This window comes from Castanea sativa, chromosome 10 (genome assembly GCF_040712315.1).
Source record: "Castanea sativa cultivar Marrone di Chiusa Pesio chromosome 10, ASM4071231v1".
NCBI lineage: Eukaryota > Viridiplantae > Streptophyta > Magnoliopsida > Fagales > Fagaceae > Castanea > Castanea sativa.
Window position 1 is genome coordinate 5,162,996 of NC_134022.1, and position 24,851 is coordinate 5,187,846.

At 34.4% G+C, this 24,851-nt stretch overlaps 2 protein-coding genes across 2 annotated transcripts; both read right to left on the reverse strand.

The window, feature by feature from the left end:
- Positions 1-603: 603 nt before the first annotated feature.
- LOC142611643 (uncharacterized) lies at positions 604-6,650 on the reverse strand. The gene is made up of 8 exons (XM_075783736.1): positions 5,860-6,650; positions 5,440-5,560; positions 5,242-5,352; positions 4,276-4,448; positions 3,807-4,145; positions 3,254-3,376; positions 1,240-1,816; positions 604-1,144 (listed from the first exon to the last, which is right to left on the reverse strand). Exons 1-8 carry the CDS (start codon positions 6,445-6,447, stop codon positions 840-842), a joined length of 2,337 nt encoding a protein of 778 aa, XP_075639851.1. The 5' UTR covers positions 6,448-6,650; the 3' UTR covers positions 604-839.
- Positions 6,651-10,353: 3,703 nt separating this feature from the next.
- Positions 10,354-22,610, reverse strand: LOC142612667 (putative ADP-ribosylation factor GTPase-activating protein AGD8). The gene is made up of 7 exons (XM_075784794.1): positions 22,429-22,610; positions 22,148-22,266; positions 14,182-14,614; positions 13,742-13,999; positions 11,443-11,565; positions 10,941-11,039; positions 10,354-10,683 (listed from the first exon to the last, which is right to left on the reverse strand). Exons 1-7 carry the CDS (start codon positions 22,495-22,497, stop codon positions 10,576-10,578), a joined length of 1,209 nt encoding a protein of 402 aa, XP_075640909.1. The 5' UTR covers positions 22,498-22,610; the 3' UTR covers positions 10,354-10,575.
- Positions 22,611-24,851: the final 2,241 nt, after the last annotated feature.

A 24,851-nucleotide genomic window follows, 5' to 3' on the forward strand; every position in this document is an offset into this window, starting at 1 on the left:
GAAGATAGCTAAGTTAAATCCTCTCCAAGTTTTTTACCGATTTGGTTTTCCTGGATCATCATATCATTGTATTCTTTATATTTCCGCTACTTTGCATGATATGATATATTTGTGTTAACTTAAATTTGCTTAATTTACCTAAATTAATTACTTGGCTAAATAACTAGGTTAATCTAGTTGTGTTTAAAGGGTCTAAAAACGTACAAAATTGACATTGAAAATGCTACCGATAAAATGTGTCACAAAAAAGTATAAATCGAATCATCTAAATAAATAAATAAAACAACTAAATTAAATGCAATTGTGTGGGTTAGAGAACCTTGAGCAAAAAATGTATAAAAAACAAAAAGTGGGACGAGAATGGTCACCAGACTACCAAAGACGTAGTGGCAGAAATAGAGGGAGTGCAATTAGCGTACAGAGACGATCGTGTGATTTTGCACACCTCTATTGAAGCGAGAAGCTCTATCTTTAGATCTCTAGTCGCAGATTAAAGTTAAACCTATTAAATCCCTGATTTTTTGGATTGAAGCACTGGTTTCAAATTATTCACCATTTTTTATAAGCCCTTTTATAGGATTCTAAAACCATTGAAGTAATCAATTGAAACCTCATAAGAAACTTTACATTTCATTTCATACTATTAAGTACAACAACCCAAGCTGACTTAAATCTTAACCTTAACCCACATAGGCCTCCCATCATAAAAGGCAAACAGAATAACATGAACAATTACAAAGGTTGATATCCAATTTATTTAAACAAGACAAAGTTAGCATTGATTCTCTATTATACTTGCACTGGTCAAAAGCCATATTTGTTAAGCGAAATCTCACTGTTCACCGGAAAATTGCTGCAGTCATGGGCTGCATGACAGAATTATGGTTGGCTTTACGACGATTACTAGGAGGGCTGTTCTTGCATGGGGATGATACCATTCTTTTCCTCTTGTTCAGAGAACCTTCGCTTTGGTTTCCAAGCACGGCAGCAATAAGTTTCGAGCCCCGTGAGTACGGAACACTCCTTGAAAGGTATCTGACAGCTTCCTTTCTCTTTGAATCTTCTAAATCCTTGCTCAACCGTTTTTTACAACTCACTGGCTTCTCTGATTTAAGATGATCACGGGGAATTTGATACCTAACCTCTGAAAAAATCCACCCACCTCATTGGATTAGTTCTAGAGAACAATTAAGTAGAAAAGGCATATATAAATAGTTTTACGGGAGTGAAACTGTTTACCTGAAGACTCTAAAGAAACCTTATCTGGACTTGGAGATCCAGGTGGCGTTAGAGGATGGAAACCATCGTCTTTATTTTCATCAATCCCCTTATGGCTGTTACTTCTCCCAAGTGAGGATGTAGTACACATTTTCTCATCATTGTATGAAGTCCCATCAGGGGGATTATTTGCTTCAAGTAGCATTGAGGTGTTATTAATGGGAGTATTATCTTTAGAGTCATTGGACCCAAGTTCATCTTGCTTTGATCTGCATAATAATGGTCCAGAACTACCAACAATAGCATCGCTAGTTTCATTGACCTCAACCCTTTGATGTCTTGTATCAGAAGAAACTCCCTCAACTTTATCTCGGGATTCATTGGCATCACAATAATCAATACTAGCCACACTAGGATATATAGTACAGACACTATCCACATTATCAAGAACTGACTTCGGCGATGTATTCAATATGTTTGGATCCAAGCATAGATACGGTGCTTCCATTAAACTTGAAAACCAGGGTGTACCCTGCTTTGCATAGAACAGAATGTAGGCCTCCTGAGCCAGCACAAATTCTTCTCGGACACTAGTGACCTAGAAAAGAACAGTCAAAAATTAATTTTTATTTTCAAATTTATGAGCTACAACCATATTTTAAGGCAAAAACTTAAGTGCTTCAACTACTCATCAAAAAAAAAACTTGGAAGTGCTTCAACCAACCAGAAAAACCAAGTTATTACAATCAAATTAACATCTTTACTGACCCACAGTAAACATTTGCAAATCTTTATGCATCCAGACAGTATAGGAGGTAAAATAAGATGAAATGATATAATCATAAAGATATCATCATAAAAAATATAAATGAGGTAGTTCAATGAATTTTATAACTTAAAAAACCTGAAAAGAAATAACCACCAAAAGCTTTTGGGGAAAGTTCAAATCCACATATCTGAAAACTGCCTCCACTTGAAAAAAGCCCAAAACGTAAAAATATTTTAATAAGTGTACATACAGAACTTATTTTAAAATAAAATAAAATAAACAATTACAATTGTTGAGATGACAAGTTAATACTAGTAAACAATAAAATGGTGTCATAAGCAGGTCCATGTGAAAATCAGTAACTTTCCACTTCAATAAGTATTGAAGAAAATACTTCATCAAGAGTTCACAAAACAAAATTCATGATCCAAAATATCAAGGTCCGCAAGGCAAAATCAATCCACTATTTTGGCTTCAAGCACCAAATAGGCTAACTCCATAATTACATGCAACATATTCATGCACAGTGCCAGCTCAAGGCAGGAGGCAACTAGGCAGTCGCCTAAAGCCCCCAATGAAAAAATGCCCCCAAATTTTTACCAATAAAGATATCATTGTACCAATAGGAGTATTAATGAAGTCTCACATATTTACCAATAATTAAAAAGTAACTTTGTTATCAAATAAAAATCCAAAATACATGCATACATACATATATATATATATATATATATATATATATATATATATATATATATATATATATATATATATATATGTATGTATGTATGTATGTATGTATGTATGTATGTATGTATGTATGTATGTATGTATGTATGTATGTATGTATGTATATGTATATATTTACATTGGATGTGATAATAACCATTAATTTTTCTCAATTTTAGAGTGTAAAACTCATTAATCTCCCACACAAATGCTGAAAGAACTCATTAATCTCCCACTAATAGATAAATATATACTCAAATTTCATTTAGAGATATTAAATATATAATTTTATTAAAAATTTTAATCATAATTTTTAGTATTTGGTTGCTTCACTCAATAGATAGTGTTTATCTATGTTTTATGGTCATTGAGTAATACAATCAATTAGTTTAGAATATATTTTTTAAAAGAAGAAAAATACCAAAAGTTAAATAAATCTTTTATTAATATTCAAAATATAAAAATAGGCCCCACAACGCCTTGAGCTGGCCTGTTCATGCACAGTGGCTAACTAGTGGTTAGATTACAAAATATTACCTTTGAATCATCCAACCTGTACCATGTCTCCGGAGAGGATCGAATGAAGCTGAAGTAATGTCCAGAAGTAGATGAAAACCCTATATGTACCACAACTGCATACAGGTCATACTTCAATTCCACCTATCATAGAGAGGAGACAAAGGGAGAAAATAAGCACTTCAGCATTTTGCTCAGTTAATGCAGAGCCAAAGCAAAACAGTGTACGAAGCATTTATACTCAGATTCAGCCATTGCACAAAGTATGACCAGTGCATTGACCAAAAGCTTTTCATCCAAATCATCACATGCTTCGAAAACTATTCCAAACAATACATCTATCTCTTAATCCATGAATGCATAAATGGCATTGATCTCCTAATCAGATGATGATTTTTTCCCTTTTCTTTCTTTTGTTTTTTTAGTTTTAATATGATGATAAATTTGTAGCTCAACTCTTAAATTCATACATCATTTAATTGCAAGGGGTACAGGGCTGCAAGTACCATGCAAAAGATCTTGTAGCCTTCAACACAACATTTTTATTATATATAAACAGAAACTTATAACCCACCTTATTGTCCTGACTGCCAGAGGTGTAGGACTGCAAGTCCAACTGCAAAGGGAACTCCACATGCTTGTCAACTTTCTGAATGAAGGACCCTTCAGACTTGAATCTTTTCAAATGGAATGCTGCAACTGAAGGAGCCTGGTCCAACATGAATTGCTTCTCCACCAACACTTCTTCCTTGCAGTTCTCACATGTAAACTTTGTCTCCAAATCTTCAATTTTTTCCACTTTGGTAAACGACTCCAAAGCACTTGGAAGGGTATCCACATCTTCAATCTCCAAACTCAGGTCTATCAAAGGTTCATATGTATCAGAAGAGTGGCCGCAATTGCAACAGCGAAGCTGAAATTCAAACAATAACATTATATTCTGAACCAAACCCAAACAAATAAACAAAAGAGGACAACTAAAGTCACATTAATATTTAATTAAAGCAACAGCAACTAAGAGGAAGTCACTTCTCCACTCATACATTGCTCACAAGACGGCCTCCAAAAATACTTTCCACTAGGTTATTATCTTGGGACAACAAACCCTTATCCTTTGCCTTCAAAACCAAACAACAACTCTCAAGCTTGTCTAAGAAGCATTGCAGAAATTCATGGGCATCTTCCTGCTGGTATCTCCGGAAATAAGATGAAAAATCTGTTTGTTCACAAGTCAAGAATTACAAAGCTTCTTTAGAAAGAAACATCCTTCTAAAGGCCCGTTTGGTAAAAGAGTTTGAATAATGTTGTTTGGGTGTTTTTGATATACGTGTGGGTTAAAAAGTATATTAAAATGTGGGTAAAGTTGTTTAAAATGTGAAAATGTGTGTTAGAACTTGCTCACCAAACAAGGCCCAAATATCTTACAACATAAGTCATGGACATAATACTGGATAAACACTAAAAGCATGTTTGGTACACTAAATAGAAATGACAACAAGAATGATAATTTTTATTACTAAAAATAAAATATATTGTAATAGAATAACTAAACATAATTGAACATTTGGTTGTAAGTTGTAACACTAAAATAAAACTTAAGATCAATATTTAGAAAATATATTACTTATATAATTGTATTTCATTAAAAAAAAAATTAATTTGAGAGAAGTTATTTTTTTATAATTTTTTATTTTTATAAGTGTTATATGTATATGGAAAAATTTGTACATGTAGAAATATATTTATTTAAAAATCATTACACCTACTAAAAAAGGGCTATTACAATCCTTTTTGAGAAGAATGATTATTCCTCATTTTAAAGAAAAACTATTCATAAGATATGACTATTCATTATAATCAAACTACATAATAACTAAATCATAAAAATAGTTATTACATTACAGAGCCTATTACAAATCTATGCCATACAATCTTATATGATAATCCCAGCGCCACATAAATAAAGCATACACATTCAGAATAACATTAAACAGAGGTTAAAAGGATACGGTTCAAATTGTCAACAAGTTCCAAAGGTGAAAGAACCCCTCCTGCAGAAGCCAGTGAACGCTCAACATGGTCACGGAGAGCACAAAGAACACAGAACCCTTCTCTACCACCTGAAATTAAAAACAAAAGTTGCTAAACTCTAGGAGTAAATCACAAACCCTAACACAATAAAAGTAAAATAGAAGCCTCAATCTTACGGTCACAGGGCACAGCATGATTACAACACCGAAGAGCCTGGACAAGTGGCACTGTGTGTGTAATGCATTGCAGGATGGCATTGATAAAGCATGTGTTGCCTAGATTTGCAAGCCCTGCACCCTACAAAACCAACACCAAGACCACAATTTTCAGAAACCCCAAAAAAAAATTTATTTAAACAAACATCCATAGACACATAGGCGCGATGGCAAGTGCCTTTTATCAAAAGCAACAGGTCCTAGGTTCAAGTCTAAGAATCAATCTTTCCAAAACAAAAAATTAAGAATAAAATTGCATACCAATCACCTCTCCTAGACCCTGCAAAAGTTAAAACTTCGTGGCCTGACTACGACATAGACAATTATTCCTAGAAACAAACGAACAAATACAAAAATCTTCACAGACATAGAAAAGCATACCACAGGGGATGGCTTGAATTCAAGGGCAGAGTTTGAAATGGGCAAAGAAGACCTTGTTTCTTCTGAAGAAGACCAAGTAGACCAGGACGAAGATGAAGATGAAGTCCCGCGAGAAGAAGGCCAAGATGACCATGACGAAGAACTATGTGAAGAAGACCAACGCGAAGACGAATAGTCCCATAAATTGTTACCCAATAAGCGATTTGGGGAAGAGGGTAATAGTTCTTCTTCTTCCTCAAGAACATCTTCTTCACCATCACAACAGAGAGGGAAGCTGGGACAATCATCTAGGGTTTCTGTTTCCATAACCAAAGAAGAAGAAGAAGACCCATTTAGGGTTTCATTGATGGGAGGTAAAATTGAGGAAGACCCAGTTGAATTTGACGGCGGAACAGCCATAGATTGGTCGGATTGAGAAGACCCATTTTGAATTGAGGGTATAGGGACCAAAGAATGGTCATCTAGGGTTTCAGAAGGCAAAGATGGAGAAGACCCACCAAGAGTTTCTTTCAATAGAGAAGACACGTCAAAGATTTCTTCGGGAATGGTGGAATCCGAAGGAGCAGAGTTGGGTTTTAGGGTTTCCATGGAAATAGAAGATTCAGATTTTTCAGACAAATCGGTGTTTGTTTGTTTGTTTGTTTAAGGAATGTGAAAATGGGAAATGGGTTTTGAGGGGATTTGAGAAATGGGTTTTGGATTTTGGCTCCAAATTTTTGGGTTTTGAAAATTTAAGGGTTTTTGTATTTGTGTGTTGGAGGTAGTGAAGAAGAGGGAATTGAAATGTGTATTTGAAATTTTGTTCGGTGGTAGTGGTGGTAATGTAGAGATTTTGGTTTCAGAATTGAACCTTTTTGAAAAGGGAGGGAAACGGAAAACCCCAGCAGTCAACACACCATTTTCGTTTTTTTTTTTTTTTTTTTTCCATTGACCAAATTTTTTTTTTTTTCTTATTTTCTAGTATTGAGGAGGGGACATCTTTTTTATTAGGAAGAAAAAAATAATAATAATTTGATCATTTCAATGGAGTTTAAGGGTTTTGAATCCTTGATGTTTTTGTTGATACTAAAATATGTTAATTGAATTACAAAATTCTTTTTTTGAGGATGAAATATTTGAGTCATTAGTTCAACTGGTAAAATCTCTTATGATTGAATAAGAGATCTAAGGTTTATCAGAAACAAACGTCATAAATTGAAACTCTCTAAAAAAAATATTTAAAAACTATTGTAATTACAATAAAATCTAATAAGTAATTCAATAAATTTTTTTTTTTCCTTAAACAATGTGATTGATATATAATAATGTTAACAATAGGTAGTCATATTATGGTTCATTCTTATAGTTCATCATAATAATTTGTGCACGCATTTATGGTACTCCCGAAGTATATAATAATTTTCCAAGATCATGAGATGTAATAAGATCTCGTTCTTATAGTTCATCATAATAACTTGTGCATCAACTGCATCACAAGGTATATAGTTAATAAATGGTCTCCACCTCCGGATTCTATATTCAAACTCAATGTGGCTACCTCTCAAACCAAATCTAGTCACATTTGCTAATCCAAAACTACAGATGAGAAGTGATAGCAACTTTATTTTACTATTTAGTTTATCTTTGCTATTATTTATAGGTTTCATTGTAGTTTAGATTCCCTTAAAAAAAATCTATTATTCTTTTTATGAACGAGAACAAAAAAAATATAAACATTTTTTGTTTAAATTAGAGAAGAAAGAAATGTAAAATTGTCAAAAACATTATCCATAGAGTCAGAAATGCTATAAATACTAGGCAAATAACTATTTTAATGTAAGTGTTAACATCTTACAGAAACATCTTTTCTATCTTCTCATTTTACTCATGTTCATCGTAGTGGTAACGAGGTGGCTGATTATTTAGCCAAAAAAGCTAGAAACTCAATAGGCTAGAAACTCAAGGCCTTCAATAAATTCCCAAACTTGTGGACTGTTTGGATTTGCAAGTTTTCATCACCCATAACTCAAAACTGGTGGGTCTCGGCAGAAGGGTGTATTTAGATTTGTTTTGAGTTTTTGTTTTCATCACTCAATTCTCACTAAATTGAGTGATGAGTAATGGAAATTAGAAACAAGTTTTTGATATTTTTGAGTTATGAAAACTGAGTAATGGTAGCAGTTTAGTCATTTCCTGAGGAACACATGGGCCCATGGCAGAGAGTAGTCAAATCCAAGCTCAGAGCTTTTACTCTCACGTGCCTCTCTCCTCTTTCATCATACCAGACTTCTTCTTATTTATTTGTTCTTTGATTTTCTGTGCTCTTCATCTTGTTGTCTTTCTTTTTTTTTTTCTTTCACGCTGGGTCTCGGCTTGGTTTCTCTATTCTCTTCCTTTTTCTTTTTTCTTTGTTTTCCTTATTCTTTTCTTTCCTTTTCACATTGGGTTTCTGGGTTTGGTTTTTAACTTTTTTTCCATTCCTTTTCACTAGGTTTCTGGGCTTGGGTTCTCTTCTTTTTCTTCTTTTTTTTTCTCTTTCTTTCTTTCTTTCTTCACTTCTCACTATCTTTTCTCTTCTCTTTTTTCCCTCTTTCAATTCTTTCTAAGCTTTATAGTGTAATTTGTTGTGGTGTCGAAGGTGTTGGTGGTGTGAATGATCGAATCAGCTATGGTGGATTGGTTTGATGTTTTTTGGTTTGCACGGTGATGGTTTTTTTCCATTAGGTGCTGGGTTTGATGTCCTGTTTCTACTGTGGCCACCATAACATCCTTCCAAAGATTCACAAAACCCCCAACGCAAAAAAAAAAAAAAAAAAAAAAAAAAAAAAAAAAAAAAAAAAAAAAAAATCTCACCTACCCTATTGCCACTCTCAAAGAAGAAGACACTAGCAGAAAGAAAGAGTCAATTTTTTATTTATAAAAAAAAATGAATAAAGTAGAAGAGATACCTATGGAACAATGGTAGCATGATCAGAGGGTGGGTTCCAAGTTTTTGAGTTTTTAAAGTTGAAAACAAAACTGAGTTTTAGGTGCCAAACCAGGTATTGGAAATATTTGGGGATTATTGAGTCATAAAAAATGAGTTATAAAGTGATGAGTGATGATATTTGAATGATGAGTGATGAGTGAACATTTTTTTTTCCACCCAAACATCCCCTTACTGTTTGGTTTCTCAAAAAAAATAAAAAACTATTTTAATGTAAGGAAAAGTGTTTATGATTGGTAAAATTTAGATATTGATGCTCATATAATAGTTTTTATAAAAAATCAAAATTATTTTTCAATTAAGACACTCTTAAATGTGCAATTACATTAATGTCCATCTAATTCTTGTCCCTCTATGCATAATGTTTTCGACAATTTTATAGAATTTTATTGATAACAATTGATATATTTGTTTAAGCATAAGTTTTTTTTAAAAAAAAAATTAATTATTATAATTCTATATAAGGTGACATGAAGATTAAATCAATTTAGTCATATTATTGCAAACATGAAGAATATAACAAGACAGTGTAATTTAGTAGTTGTAAAAAACTATATAACTCCTAGAAAATAATATCGCAAAAAAGAGACTTGTAATAGAAATATAAATAAAGAAAGGGAAGGGGAAGGGGAAGGGGAAGGGGAAGGGAGAGGGAGGGTTTGGGGGGGGGGGGGTTGTGGGTACTGGAATCAGATTGACTAAACAACAAATACTAAACAAATAAACGTCCAAGTTAATGGTTACAAAACTTGCATTTTTTGGAAATTTAAAATAATTAAATAAGAGAAGGATAAAAAGACCAAATAAACCAAAATATTTACTTCTTTTTTCTTATACAAAAAGGAACAGCCAACAAATAATTGAACTTAAAAAAAGTATATAAGACTACAATGTCAAGATGTGAATGCTAAGAGCCTATTTGGTTATATTGTTAATTGTTTAAAAAACAGTTTTTGTTATTTAGACAACACAACACATATTTTCGTAACATTTTTTTCATCTACACGTATTTTCACAACATTTAAATAACGTTACTAAATCAACGTGACCATCGCCCTGAATCTCTTAACACATTGTGTCTTTCTTTTTCTTTTTCTTTTTTTGCTGAAGTTTGAATCCACATTGTTTCTTTCATATACCTCAAAATGTTATCCTATATCATTCAGGTTTAAATTTAACTTGGCAAGGCCCGGTGCCAATCCACAGGAGTACGAAATTAAGTTAGCTTTTAGGATCTGTTTGAACTTTGAATATATTGGCAAGGCACGGTGCCAATATATTTTCACCTCTAGCTAGAATACGACAGTTTATTATTACTTGAACCGAATAAACAAACGAAAATAAACTCTTCCAAACAATCACTAAAAATTTAAGTTCCTTTACACTTCCTTATCATGCCTCACCCCCCAAAATGATATTTAAAATAAAAAAAAAAAAGGCAATTTTTTAGCTGACATGTAGCTTTCTGAATTATCTTGATACAGAGTAGGAGAGTTCACTGAGGTTCACATACGCATAAGATCTCAAAATAAAAACAACTAAAACACAAAGTAATATCGAAATACCTGTGCTAACAAAATAAGTAAACCAGCCTGTCACGACAAGCCCTAGAGAGAGTTTAAAATCTTATTTCAGTCTTTTGAAAGAATTTTTTATAATGAACTCATTTTACATTCACTACATATTTGGCTGGTACTGTAACAAACTCCTCATTCTTTTTGTATTCCAATTTCCAACACAACATAATAATATCAAAGGATTCTGTCCTGAAGATCTGTTATTAAAGTGGATGCCAATGAAGAGAGTTTCTTTCCGGTCTCTCCTGCAATGTTCTTTAGGTTGGAAATGTCATGTTGTGCCTGGAGAAAGGGAGGTAAAAGAAAAAAGCCACTTAGTGTCAACCCAAAAGTAGTGCAGCAATCTAAAATAGCAAAAAGAGGGATTGTGGGGGGGTGGTGGTTTGGGGAAGATAGAGCCAAGGGAGAAAAAGCTACATATCAGAAAGAAGAACAAAAATAAAATATTCAAACTCAATCAATATACTCCACCGAATCTCTCAATTTCATTGAGAATAATGCAAGTGATATGTGACGTGCAGTGAAGTTGCAAGGCCTACCTGGAAAGAAAGCCGGTTGATGATGTCAGCTGTAAGATCAACAGAGGAATTATCCATGTCGTGACCAAAAAGATCCGCACTGGAGATGGAATTTGAACCCTAGAAGTAACAATAAAATGATAAACAAAATCAACAACCAAATTCACTTCCGAATTTGTGTCATAAAGGCAATTTTATTGAGAGAGAGAGGGGGATCTAACTAAGTTTTCAAGCTTTTTTATCGTTTGGAAAATTATGGAAATGTCGACAAAGATGACAAAGCGCAGCTTTTTTTTTTTTAATCATTATCCAAGTCAAGCTATTAAGCTATAAATTCCTAGCAAAACCATGAAGAGTTAGTTACATTAACGTTAACAAAGAAATTTTAGTCTATTTTATATTTTCATCCCCTTGAGCCAACATTACGTCCAGTGATGTGAACATGACCACAGCATATGAAAAGAACTCTCTTATAATTCAGTAGATAATTTTTCCAGTAATAAGCTGTGGTAAGAGAACATACTGAGAACTTCTGCAAAGAAACATGAGCATCATCAGTAGCTTTGTTATGATCCCCAAAGAATTGGGCTGATGAAATAGATTTCGCATTTGAGAACTTCTTCCTTGCTTCATCGGTTTCCTGAATCTGATTAGTGTGTAAGAGAAAAAAGGAAATTAATAATGAATAGATGAGGAAGGGGAGCTTCACTGAGGCAAACCCACAAATTAAAACAGTGAACTGAACTGCAACATATCATCATTGGCAGGACACGACACAGGAATGCCAACTATCGATTGTAATATCAAAGCCAAATATGACATCAGAAGTGATAGTTGTAAAACACATGCTGTAGCCCAAAGACAAAACTAACAGCAGCAATATATTCTTCTAGGTACAAAAATATGCATGTTCATTCCATCACATAAAGCAAGAAGGCCCTAAAATCATGTGCCTATGTCAACACATGGTCTGAAGTAAATGGCAATGTCTGCTGTTGAAACCAGTCAAACAAAGAACTTGCTTTGGATAATGAAACAAATATTATTTCATTTCCAATGTCACAAAGTACAATAATCTGTTAACATGCATTGACATATATAACAAAACACAAAATAGAACAGATGGCCCATTGCCCAACAATTAAATATAGCTTCCAACCCCCCCCCCCCCTCCTCTTTTGCTTTTAAGATTCTGCTTCTTAATAACAACACAAAAGTTTTCTATCTTCACCTCAAAAATGGCAGGTGCTTTGAAGATTATGAGAGATCTATGACCAACCTCAAGTTGTTTTTCTTTAGAACCTTATTGGATTGGTTGTAAGCTTTGCAAAACCAATCATTTTCTTCTTTTATTGATTTACTTGATTTATGTAATTTTTGTTTGATTTGTTGACCCCTGTACACTTCCTGTGTACTAGGCGTCCCTTTTTTGATATCAATAAATAGTTTAAGAATATCCAAAGTTCAAAAATTTTCATCATAACACCAATGAAAAACTAGCTACTAAGTGTGAGTTTGGGAAGCGCGTTTCCCACACGTTTTTTTTGTGGATTCTATGCACTGTTTATGGGACCCACAAGTACTTTTTTCAGCATATTTTTATTTAAAACTGGGTCCCACGGCACTATTCACACATTTAAAAATTATTTTGCTACAGTGTTTTCAATTTTCAGCAATAAGTGATATCCAAACAGACCCTAAGCATGCATATAAAATCAAAACACGCCAAAAGAACTCCTCAGAAACTACAAACATGCAGTTTGTCTTTCTAAATGAAGTTGTGATATTGCAGAGAGTATGTTGCATTCAGCGAAATAGCAAATGAAACCCCAAAAATTCAGAGTTGTTCATCATAATAAATTCTTAAAATAGAATTTTACATGAAATGAGAGGAACTTAGTGCCAGTATAGAGAATGCCATCAACTCTATAAGCCTTGAGACAAGAGTGAGCTTTATTTAGTCTTTATGCTACAAGTTCCATCATCAGTGATACATCCTATATAACAAACTAACTCACAGCTAACAAGCAACTAAGGACTCTATCTCATAGGCACATTGAACTGACAATATAATAAGCATTTGATATTCATCCAACAATATTTGGACATTTGTATCAAATTTCAGACACTCGTTAACAAGCACATGAAAGCTTTCTCCTTTTAGTAAAGATAGAATCTTCCTCCAAACCAGTTTAGAGAAAAGTTCCTCAACCCATACATGGCAATCATATAACCATCCGTGTGTAGTTTTAATAACCTGACTTATTTTATAATCATGCGATTAAACTACATGTTGATGGTCACCTGACCACGACATACCCGGTTGAAGGAGACTCATCTAAACTGATTTGAGGAAAACTTTGTCTAATTAGTAATGGAGTGTATTAACTTTAAGGAAAAAAGAAAAATTGTAACGATTAATACACAAATAATTTTTTTTTTTTTTTTGTTTGATAAAATTAAACCACGCTAAGAATGGTAGAACTTAAATTGTAATGGTATTTTTGATGAAATGTCAGCAAATATAATATGTGGATGTGTATCAATTTATACTGCCACAGTCTTGCTGTTAATTGTGTAATTTCCATGTTGCCATAACTGTAGTGTCTACAACCTTTGGAATAGGCCTGAATCTTTGCATCATAACCCAGAAAAATCTGGACCTAGAAGCCCTTTTTTGACTGCTACAGTTTCTAGTTTCTAGAATTCATATCCTATAATCAAGCAGGTGAGCAGTGAGCACTCAATATAGGTCACATTACTAATGATAAAAAAAAAGTCACCAATATAGCATGATTATGTTGCAAGTCATTTTAGCTTACTTGAACTTTTGAGGAGTTTGAGCCAGCCTTTTTTGGAAAACCACTATCCATTCCAAATTCTGCAAAGAAGCTTGATGATTTTGGCACAGATACATGGCTTATCACATGTGGGCCACTAGAGCTATTCTCAGAAGATTGAACATTTTCTACATATTCAAAGCGAGATGCAAGAGATGGGCCTGCTGTTGGAGTGCTATTCGTGGCGGGAACTGGAATAGTTGGTTCCTCAGGCTTCTGTTCATAGAGATTTTCACTTGGCTACATTTGAAAAAGATTATTTTGTTAGAAACTTAGCAGTTTAATTAATATAGGGTAATTGAGTAACATAATTTAATACTAGAAATACTTTTTAAGGTACTTCTGCTGGCAAATAATTAGTTCACTAAGGTAAAGCAATAAATAATCCCTTTTCATGATAAACTTTTAAAAAATTAAAGTACCTTGGTAGTAAGCTTTCTAGCACCAAGCCCCCCAGTCTTCCCAGTTTTCTTAGCACCAAGAGGCTTCTTGACAGTACCAGTAAGAACTGTATGAGTTGCTTTAGGTGAAGCAGTGGTATCATGCGTTTCTTGCCTTCCTAAGGAGTTTTCTTTTGGAGCTTCACTTGTCTTGACATCAGGGAGTCCATTAGCTGCTTGTGCTGACTGAGAAGAAACAGGTGATGATGGCAAACCCACCTCTTCTGCCATACTTTTAGCAACTTCTTTTGAAAGTATTTGCCGATATAAATCAGCAGCCCTTGATGTATACTTTGCCTCAATTTTGCCCCCATCAGTCCATCCATGCTGCTTAAAGAAGACCTGTGCACGATTGTTTCCCCCAAAGCTCATCATTTTCAGCTGCTCAGGAGTCCATGAGTCTAAATTTGTCGACCTACATGAATATAACACAATTTAATTATGTGAAACTAAAATTTTAAACTTTGAAAGAAAAAGATGCCACAATAAAGAATATGCCAAGTAATGAGCTTCACAACTCTGATATACATTCCATTCAACTCAAAGTACACACAGCACCACTTTGCACTAGAAATGGTCTACAAATAGTCATGTAAGATGTAACAAGAACCACCAGGTAATTAACACCCTTGCCTACCTAAAACAACAACAATGACAAAACCATAGTCTCAGAACTTTTGAAATGGCTATGGATATTTTACAAACCAATCAAAGTTAGTCACATGTATTCTTTTTCACCATTCTATCATATCCAAAATTATACTCCTACCACCTCCTTAATTGGCGCATTCTTTTTTACTACTACTAATGTTATTTTAGGTCCTCCTCTACCCTTTTTTGTTCAATCGACTAGAATCAAACCACTTTTACTCACTGATATATTAATTGCTCTCCTCTACACATTACCCAACCATCTCAAGCACCTCTTCCTTATTTTTTCATTAATAGATATCACCCCTATCTTCAAGTGAATTTCTTCATTTCCAAACCTATCTTTCTTTGTATTTCCATTTATCCATCTTCACATTTTCATTTCAGCAACACTCATTTATCAACATGTTGCTTCTTAGCCCAAAATTCAATACCATAGAGCATAAAGGCTTTTTTATATATAAGTACCATAGGGCATAAAGTCATATAATTTTCCTTTTTATTTAAAAAATACTCTACAATCACTTTTTTTTTTTATAAGTAATAAGACTTTTATTGAAAAGAATTGAACATCATGTTCACGATGGTGAACACTTTGAACAATGAACCAAATACAAGAAAATCAAGAACTAAAGGAAATAGAAACTAAAAAGTCAGATAAAGCAGTACAGTTCGTACACCCCCAAACACGAGCCCAAAGAAACAAAGTACGCAAAAGTAGACTTTTTAGATGTTCCAAAGTTCTCGCCTTATCTTCAAAAATTCGGGCATTACGTTCCTGCCAAACTAACCACATTACACATGCCGGGACCATATTCCAAATGGTTGAATGATGCTTTCCAAACCAGTTTCTCCAAATAAAGAAAAAAGAGTTCACTGACCTTGGCATTACCCATTGAATCCCAAACACTGCAAAAGCTTCACACCATAAGGCATGAGAGAACTTATAATGAAGAAGAAGGTGATTCACTGATTTCCCATCGCAGCAACATAAGCAACACCTATTAACCAAAAACTGACATTTCTTAATAAGGTTGTCAATGGTGAGTATCCCATCATTAGCTGTTGTCCATAAGAAAAAAGACACCTGTTTAGGCACCTTAATACGCCATATACACTCCGAAGGAAAGGCATCAGTGGTAGGACTAGATAATCGCTTATAAAAAGAGCGCACATCAAAAACACCCGATGTAGTCAATCTCCAGACCAGCTGATCATCCCACTCACCCCTCGGCATAGAGGAATAAATAAACTCAAAGAATGAATAGACAGTGGTTGCCTGCCAATCTTGAGGACCATGACGGAACAATAAATTCCAGCTCCTCTCTCCTTCTGAATTTGATACAACCAAGTCAGAGACCCATGCTTCTTTAGAGACAGAGCAATCATACATAGAAGGAAATAGTTCCTTCAGGGGAGTAGGCCCACACCATGGGTTATGCCAAAAACTAACATAGCTACCCTCTACAATCACACAATACTCATGATGCGTTTCTCCACTTAATCAAAGTTCTTACACAATTACTCACATTTTCTTCAATCTCTCCACTCTTATGAATTATTGACCCAAAATATCCAAAGCACCGACTCTTTCGTATCTCTTGATAAACAAGTCTAAAAATTTTATCATCTTTGTTTACACTTTTACTAAACTTTTAGTTTTAGACTTTTAGTCCTACTTAGCCAAAAGCCCATATATTCTAAAGCGTCTATCTAAAATTTTAATTTGATGTTAACTTCATGTCTAGTTTCATTCACTAAAACCATATCATTTGAAAAATTTTGAAAAAACACATACCAAGATCTTGAATAGATCTAGTGCAAAGAGATATGAACTTAATACTAATCCTAGATAAAAATTTGTAGTGAAAGGAAACTCACTTGCGATGTTTCGACTTGTTTTCACATTAGTTACAACTGTGTCATGCATAACCTTAATCAGCTTAATATACTTTAGTGGAATTCCTTTCTTTTCTAAAACCTACCACACACTCAGGTATCCTATCCAACACTTAATATAGGTCAATAAAAACCATATGGAGATCTTCACGGACGTCTCTATATTTTTCCATTCGAGGTCTAAGTAAGAAAATAACTTCCATGGTAAGTCACCCTAGTATAAAACCGAATTGATTATCTGATACTATTCAAGCGTGTCTCAACCCATGCTCAATCACTTTCTCCCAAAGCTTCATAGTGTGACTCATAAGCTTAATCCTCAATAATATGTCCAGTTTTGATTATCTCCCTTATTCTTGTATATAGGTATTAGAGTGCTTCCCCCGGGAAAGCACAGACACAACAATTTTCCTGTCATGCCTGTGTTGAACATGTATGGGACACAGCAGACAGGGCTGCATGTGTGTCCTTCCCTTTTTAAAAGAAAAAAATAATTGAGCATGGAAGGGACATGGTTGGGACACACCTCATGTGAAAAAAAAAAAAAAAAAGAACTAACAAACCGATTTTGGCCAGTTTCAGGTTGTGTCACCTGTTACAGCCGGCATGCACTTTGGGTTTTTTCCAGATCTGGAACAGTGGAACCAAATGATTTGTGGGAAAAAAACAGAGAAGAAGACGAAGAAGAAGAAAGCACAAATTCAAGCCTTGGACCTCTTGGTGGATGAACCTGTAGCAGCCATTTGTGTCTTTGGAACTTCAAAGAGATAAAGTGGAATTTTTATGAGACTTGAAAATGAAAAAGAGTTTTGGAATGTGATATAAAGAGTGAAAGCATGTGGATAGTTGGTGGGAGTGGAGCTTCCTAGAAGCTTCATGACTATAAACATCCTAACATATTCATTTTATTTACAAAAGAACCCAAATTTGAATTTTTTTTAAATAACCAATCTAATCTCCTTTATTATGATTTTCTTCTTAAGCCACTATATTTAACTCATATTAATTTATATCACTTGCCTTCTCCTATGCTCACTAGGCACTTTCTCTTATTCAAAAGGCTTCTCAACCATCCTACACTCACATCACCCAAGCACTTCCAAAACTTCAGGGGGAATTTACTCAATCCCACAACCTGTTTTTTTTTTCCCTTTTTTTTTTTGATAATTCAATATTTGCAACAATGGGAGAGGGGAATTTGAAGTTTTGAACCATGGACATCTCGATTGGAAATACCAAGCGATGCCAATTGAACTACAAGGCTCTAGGACATGGCTTATCCTCAATGCACCATTTACCTCTATGAACAAAACTATGTTTTCTATCCTCAATAAGGTTACTCAGTTCGTTCCAATCTTTTGTATGACTTTCATGAAACAATCTATCAAAATAACATTTCCATCTTTCTTTAACCCTTCTTCCTTTACTAACATTATTTGATCTTCATCTTTGATGTACTTCACACAATTCAAGTCTCTTATTTTCATTTCCCGAGTTTATAAATATTCCTTTCACCATCCTTCATCCCCCAACTTGCTATATTATTCGTCCTAGCTTGCAATATAATTCATCATACACCTTAAATCTAGCATCTTAGACAGCCTTTTCGGTTCCTCTTTGTCACTATAATTTTCATAAACAATATTGTCTCTACATCTAGGTAGGCTTCTATAACTCTCCCTTTAATCTAAAATCTACTTAAACCATCTCATTCCACCAACAAGTCTCCATAGTTGGTCACCCACATCCATTGGATTCTCTAAGTGCTTTTTTTGCCACTCTTTTAATATAATTAGCCATTGCGGTCCCCTCCTTGTCAAACAAAGTCTAAGTCAAAGCCACCACTATCACAACAAAAAAGCCTTAGTCTCAAAATTTTAGGGGGTCGGTTATGGATCCTCAACATATTAATTAGGGTCAGCTACAAAAGATAACCATAAAAGCTCAATATTTTTTTTTTTAGGAATTGCTCGATATTACTTCACAACCTATATTAAGGAACAAATACAAGATATTTGAAGAAAAGGTAAAAATGATGTGGACCAAAAACTATGTATGACAACAAGAAACCAAAATAATAATAAAGAAAAACTCCAACATATCCCTCTGTTCCTTCTTTGAGTGGACAGCAGCTTGGGTAAAATTCTTACGCTTGAGAACCTTCTAAAGAGGGGTTATTTTATTGTGAATTGGTATTGTATGTGCCAAAATAGTGGGGAGACAATGAACCATTTTTTGATAACGTAGCTTCTGAGTTAAGGAGCTTTGTATTTAGGTCTGTTGGGATTCAATGGATAACCATTTTTCGATAATGTGGCTTTTGAGTTGTGGAGCTTTGTATTTAGGTCTGTTGGGATTCAATGGGTATAACAGGGTAAGTTTCTTGATCTATTATGTTAGTGGTGGAATGGGGGAGCTAAATATTCTTCAAAAATCTAGAACCTTGTTCCTTTTCCAGTAACTCTTAACTGATTGGACCATACGAAAAACCATGAGAGCTTTATATCGGATGTCACACATTGGTTGCACCTATAAATCCTCATAATCACAGAATCACCAAAACTGGAAATCATATAGAAACTAGCAGGTTTCCCTATTATAATGAATGCAACAATTCCAAACCATCAAAAGTTTCCAACAGAGATAAATATGGGAAAATAAAAAAGGAATAGATCAAGAAGGGTTCATGGAAAAGGATGATCCTCCAATGCACCAACACCCTGAATTGTGTTGATCCAACAATTCTGATACCCACACAACCTAAAAAGATATTTGAGACACCACCCCAAAATGCTCAATGAATCAGATGCAGCAACATGTTCACCCAGGGTATTATCATAGTAAAAGAGAAAATCAACACTAAACAAACTATTTTTTCTTCCCTCATTATGGAGTTAAAAAGCGGATCACTGTCAAAGAAATTTTAAACATACAAGTAAACAAGCAGCATTCACCAACAAATGAGAAGGGCTCTAAGGAGTCATCTTGTCTTGCAAAGACATATGTAATATAACCTCATTAGCAATGGGATAAGTTCCAGAATGTTATCAGACAAAACAAGCAAACAAGAATTACTTTATGTTCACAATGATGAACACAAAGTATCTAAAAGAATTACAAAGGATCAACCAGAAAAACTAAGAGAGTTGTAAAACTCAAAAAATGAAGCTATATTGTGTAGATCCCCAATTCCAATCCCACTCAAACAAGGTAAATATGAATAAGGATTTCAATTTCTCTAAAGACCTTCTGGTGTCTTCAAACGTGCGAGAATTTCATTCCTTCCACACTAGCCGCATAAAACATGACAGCACCTAATTCCACACTATGCCTTTTCTAATAAGTTTTACAGATATCTTGTGATCAACACTCCACCTACCAATTAGGATATGGGGATTATTTGTGCTGGCATTTTTGTTACTCCACTATCATATATTGTACATTTCTTATCTTTACAAATAAAGACACCCAGGCAGCATATTGAACATCAGGACAAACATTTGAAGATGACAAATACTTTTTTTTTTATAGATAATAAAAGTTTTATTGATAACAAAAATGCAATGTGTTTACGATTGTAAACACACAGAAAAGAAAGAATACAAACAAATCAAACAGTGGATCAAAAAGAAATAAGGACATCAGACAAGGAAATACAATGCGTGAGGCCCCAAATACAAGACCACTCAAACAAAGTCATAGCTAGCAATGTCTTCAACAATCCAATAGGCCTCTCAATGCCCTCAAAAGTGCGGGCATTGCATTCCTTCCATGCTAACCACATAAGACACGCCGGTACCATATGACAAATATCCATAGATGTCATTAAAAAGACGAAAGTTTGGACCTTTCTTATATTCTTTCTTTCAAAATGATTCATGTGGATTTTTTACACACTAGAGGAGAGATGGATATACAATAAGGCCTCTTCAACATCCATTTTGAAATATGAAAAAAGGAAGGAGGGGCATCAAAAACCAACCATCAAAAGTAAGACTTATCTCCCAAACAAGTAGATAAAGACAATAGTTTGACTCCTAATACATAGTGAACAACTGTATAAGGACCAATCCAAGAGATCTAAGAGAAAAATTTTAGAGGGAATAATAAGGCTTTTTAGTAAACGATGTGATACTGTGTTTTGTTTCACAAAAAAAAACTCATTGTTCAAGACTTGCAAGATTGAAAATGGCCTTGGAAACATGTTTGCTTGGGTGTGTTCCGAGTTTTACACTGGAGTTTCCAGCAAACCATGATCTGTCACAAAAAGCAGCAATAATAATCAAAATGGTCCCATTTTTAGAAACTTGGGACTTGGACAATTAAAGATGGCTGGTGAATTCTCACAGTTTTATATCTCTCATTGTCAAGATTTAAGGCAATCCCCAAAGACCCCCATAGCTACAACCTAAACTTGTCGTAAAAAATCTTACAGTCCCAATGCTGGATCTCAAAAATGTTTTCCTTCTCTTTTTTTTTGGGGGGGGGGGGGGGGAAGAGAGAGAATCTGCGTGATCTCAAAACTTAAAAGGAATAAATCATCCCAGTTCCCTTTTGTTTAATCCTCTCTCAAGTCTCAAACATCCCCTCTATTAAGTTACACTTCCTAGAGGGTTAGTGGCATGGACCTCACACATTCTTGACCCAAATTTCTTATCACAACCTTGAAATCAAATTTATTCCAATGTCCAAGTAATCGAAGAATCCTGATCCGAAAAAACTTTTTAGAGACAACCCAATCACATTCCACACATTTTTCTAAATCTATAAGCATAATTGGATAAAACTTGGGTTCAGTTCCTTAGGTGCAATACCTTAGGCTCCCCAATTGAATTCAACCACATAGTTATATTAACTAATGCAATAGTTCAAGCACAATTAAATTCAACCATGAGCTTCACTGATCAATGCAACCACATGATTGAATTTAATTGGGGAACATAAATTTAACCACATAGTTATATTAACTAATGCAATAGTATTATCCTTTTCAAACACAATTAAATTCAACAATGAGCTTCGCTGATCAATGCAACCACATGATTGAATTTAATAGGGGAACATAATGTGCAGCACCTAAGGAACTATCCCTATGTTTTGCCCAACATAAGTAGTCACACTAAATGCATTTAACAGATTAAAAGGCAGACTATTACTACCATTATATCTTCATTCCTCTCGATTTAACAACAAACTTAAGAATCTTTTATCTAACTTTAGCTAATCTACTGCAAAGGCAACAGCTATAACTTCTTATACCACGATTACAAACATAACAGAAAGAAAAGGTGTGGTAATTCATAGCTGAATCAGATAAAGAAAACCCCAAATCAGCTTCTTGAAGCCCAAAAACAAACAAATATTCAAAGAACAGAGAAAACCCAGTTGAGATTAAGACCTGACAAAGCTGATGTGAACGCCAAGGCTACGATGCACGGCCGAGCAATCGATGCAGAGGAAGATCCCGTAAGTCACAGAAGCCCAAGTTGGGTTCTTTGCATTACAATCGAAGCACATCTGAAAAAATTAACAACACAAACACCCAAACAAACAGACAAAAAACTCAAAACCCATTACGGAATTCCCAGATCTGAATCAGATCCATACTTCAAAAAAACAAAAAAAAAAACCCCCAAGAAGGAAAAGATTACTGGAAAACGATAAAAGCAAAAGACAGACCTTGTTTTCTGACTTGGCTTTCAGTTTTCTGAAAACAGCATTCTTGTCTGAGAAAGGATCGGACGCCATGGCAGAGAAAATATTCACAGAGATTTTAAGAGAGAGAGAGAGAGAGAGAGAGAGACTCAGGGAGTGAACGATAATGAAAATCGAACACTTCCTGAGAGGAAAGGAGGAGAGAAATATAAGTGAAACCGCAAAATGATTTTATTTTTATTGGCGTGTGAAGAATTTTAAGGTGAATTGACGAAATTGACCTTGGGGTAATAACCCCCCCCCCCCCAAAAAAAAAAAAAAAAAAAAAAAAACATTAGGCCTTGCCAGTTGCCGCCTTGGTGGTATCTTTCGGTTTCGGTTTTGGAGTCGGTGGGGACGGACGGTGAGTTGTTGCTGTCTTTGGAGTTAAGAGGGAATAGTGCCCACTAATTATTGTTTTGATTGTTAAGTTATGGTCCTCGTGGCTGGTGATGGTTTTTAAACAACCAACCCAAGTCCTAATAAACATTTCTTCAACCTTAATTCACTTACTTTCTTCCAGCATTACTTTAAGAATATGTTTTTGTTACAAGTTTTTAATTTGAATTTATCACTAAAATTACTTTCTTGTCCATCACTAACAGCTTGTAACAACTTGACACTCGTGAAAATATTGTGTACATAGCGTTTCTTTAACAATATACACTGCTAGATCTTAACTAAAACAACTGCAATAACTTCTTAACCCGTTATCAAACAACCATAGTGACTATAAGCAAGTATTCTACAGAAAACAACAGAAATTTCCTTTGAAGTCCCGCAAGTGAGGCTACTAGAGTTGGCTTCTAAATGTTAAAAAGCATAGATTGGCTAGGGAAGTAGGCCAGGCCATGGATTGGAGAGCTTTGGCGAGCTTCATTTCCCTTGCTCCAAATCATCCATCTAGTTGTAAAGAATATTGGGGTCTCTATTGGACACATTCCAATGGATCATATGATTAGAACTTGAAACACTCAAATGTTGAACTTCAAAATGAGGGAAAAGATCACACCATTCTTAATTAGCTATCCCACAGTTACGTCTAACATACACCATGTGAATTTGAGCACCTTTGAAACATGTCCCTTAATCTGCAATCATCCAACAGCTCATGAAAATTTGCCTTCTGTCACTTGCTTCTCGGTTCCCCCTCCTTGTCTTTCATTTGTAGAAAGTATCTCGTTAAAATCTCCAATACATATCCAAGGCAACTTGGCTTGTTTATGGAGTAGGCACATCAAATTCTGTCTCCACATATATGCTTCAATGTTTCAGGGTGTTTATAGATACCAGTTAATTGCCATGAAACTGCATTCTTTTCAGTCATGATTGCATTTATATGGCTCTTTCATAAAGACTTCAATTACACATGCAATCAAGTCTTTCACCCTCTCCAACTGACATAATCTTGAGACGATACTTTACAAAACACAAGATCACCAACTATGTTGTTGGATTATTAATTTGAAACCACAAAGACAAGTAAAATCTTCAAGAAGCCTTGAACTAGCCAAGATATTGGTCTAGCGATCGGTGTGTCTGACTAGCAACGTCGAATAGTTGTAAAGACACAAGGTTATGGAGTCGGTAGTTGCAAATATGAACAAAGAGCTCGGGGAGCCCAATGTCTCTTTACAAGTATGAGAAGTCTTGTATGTGAGTTTGTATCACAACCATTTTTATAAGGGGTTTGATGGTTTTGGCTATGAGTTATTTGTGTAATTGTTATTTATTTGTTTTATCCATGTTGCACTTGAGATTGATTAAATAACTACCCCAACATATTATTTGCAAAATTAATAAAATTAGTAGTAAGCAAACTTAGAGGTCTAAACAGTTTTTTTTTTTTTTTTTTGAATTCTATATGGTTCTCTTCATCTTATTATTATTATTATTATTATTATTATTATTTAGAATTTATAAATTATATATGTGAGTGTGAAAACTTCCTTTGATCGATCTATCCTCCCACGTATATAACCTATAAATTCCTGCAAAAGAGAAGACGAAGACAGCCATACAATTCACAAAAGTATATATCAATATATTAATTTCCCATCAACATTGAGAAGAACTTGACAAATTCTTCAAAGTTTAATAAAGTAGCACAATTGGATCATTAAATTAGGGGGAAAAAAGGGGAGGAATTATAGGGATCAAAGTGAACGACTCTCTCAAATGTGTGATATAACTCTTCAAAACCCATTGATGTTTTGATTATTTCAAGCTTGATATCAATTGTGGAGGAAAAGAAAATGGAGCGAGGCCATTAAGGTAGAGAGGGTAATATAGATATTAGCAAAATTGAATATTAGTTTGCAACTTTGTTTCTCCGAGGCTTCTTTTTATTTATTTTTAACAGTGAAAATATATGAACACAAAAAAAATATAATAATATCATTGATTTT

What these genes read in the sequence shown, in the direction of transcription:
- LOC142611643 (XM_075783736.1), bottom strand. Translation starts at nt 6,447, where the DNA reads ATGGAAACCCTAAAACCCAACTCTGCTCCTTCGGATTCCACCATTCCC. An exon ending in ACTTGTTGACAATTTGAACC is followed by an intron (nt 4,449 to 5,241) that starts GTATCCTTTTAA and finishes GTGAACAAACAG; the next exon opens with ATTTTTCATCTTATTTCCGG. An exon ending in ACAGGTTGGATGATTCAAAG is followed by an intron (nt 1,817 to 3,253) that starts GTAATATTTTGT and finishes GTTCTTTTCTAG; the next exon opens with GTCACTAGTGTCCGAGAAGA.
- LOC142612667 (XM_075784794.1), bottom strand. Translation starts at nt 22,497, where the DNA reads ATGGCGTCCGATCCTTTCTCAGACAAGAATGCTGTTTTCAGAAAACTG. An exon ending in AAGCCAAGTCAGAAAACAAG is followed by an intron (nt 22,267 to 22,428) that starts GTCTGTCTTTTG and finishes TAATTTTTTCAG; the next exon opens with ATGTGCTTCGATTGTAATGC. An exon ending in TCAACCGGCTTTCTTTCCAG is followed by an intron (nt 10,684 to 10,940) that starts GTAGGCCTTGCA and finishes CCCTTTCTCCAG; the next exon opens with GCACAACATGACATTTCCAA.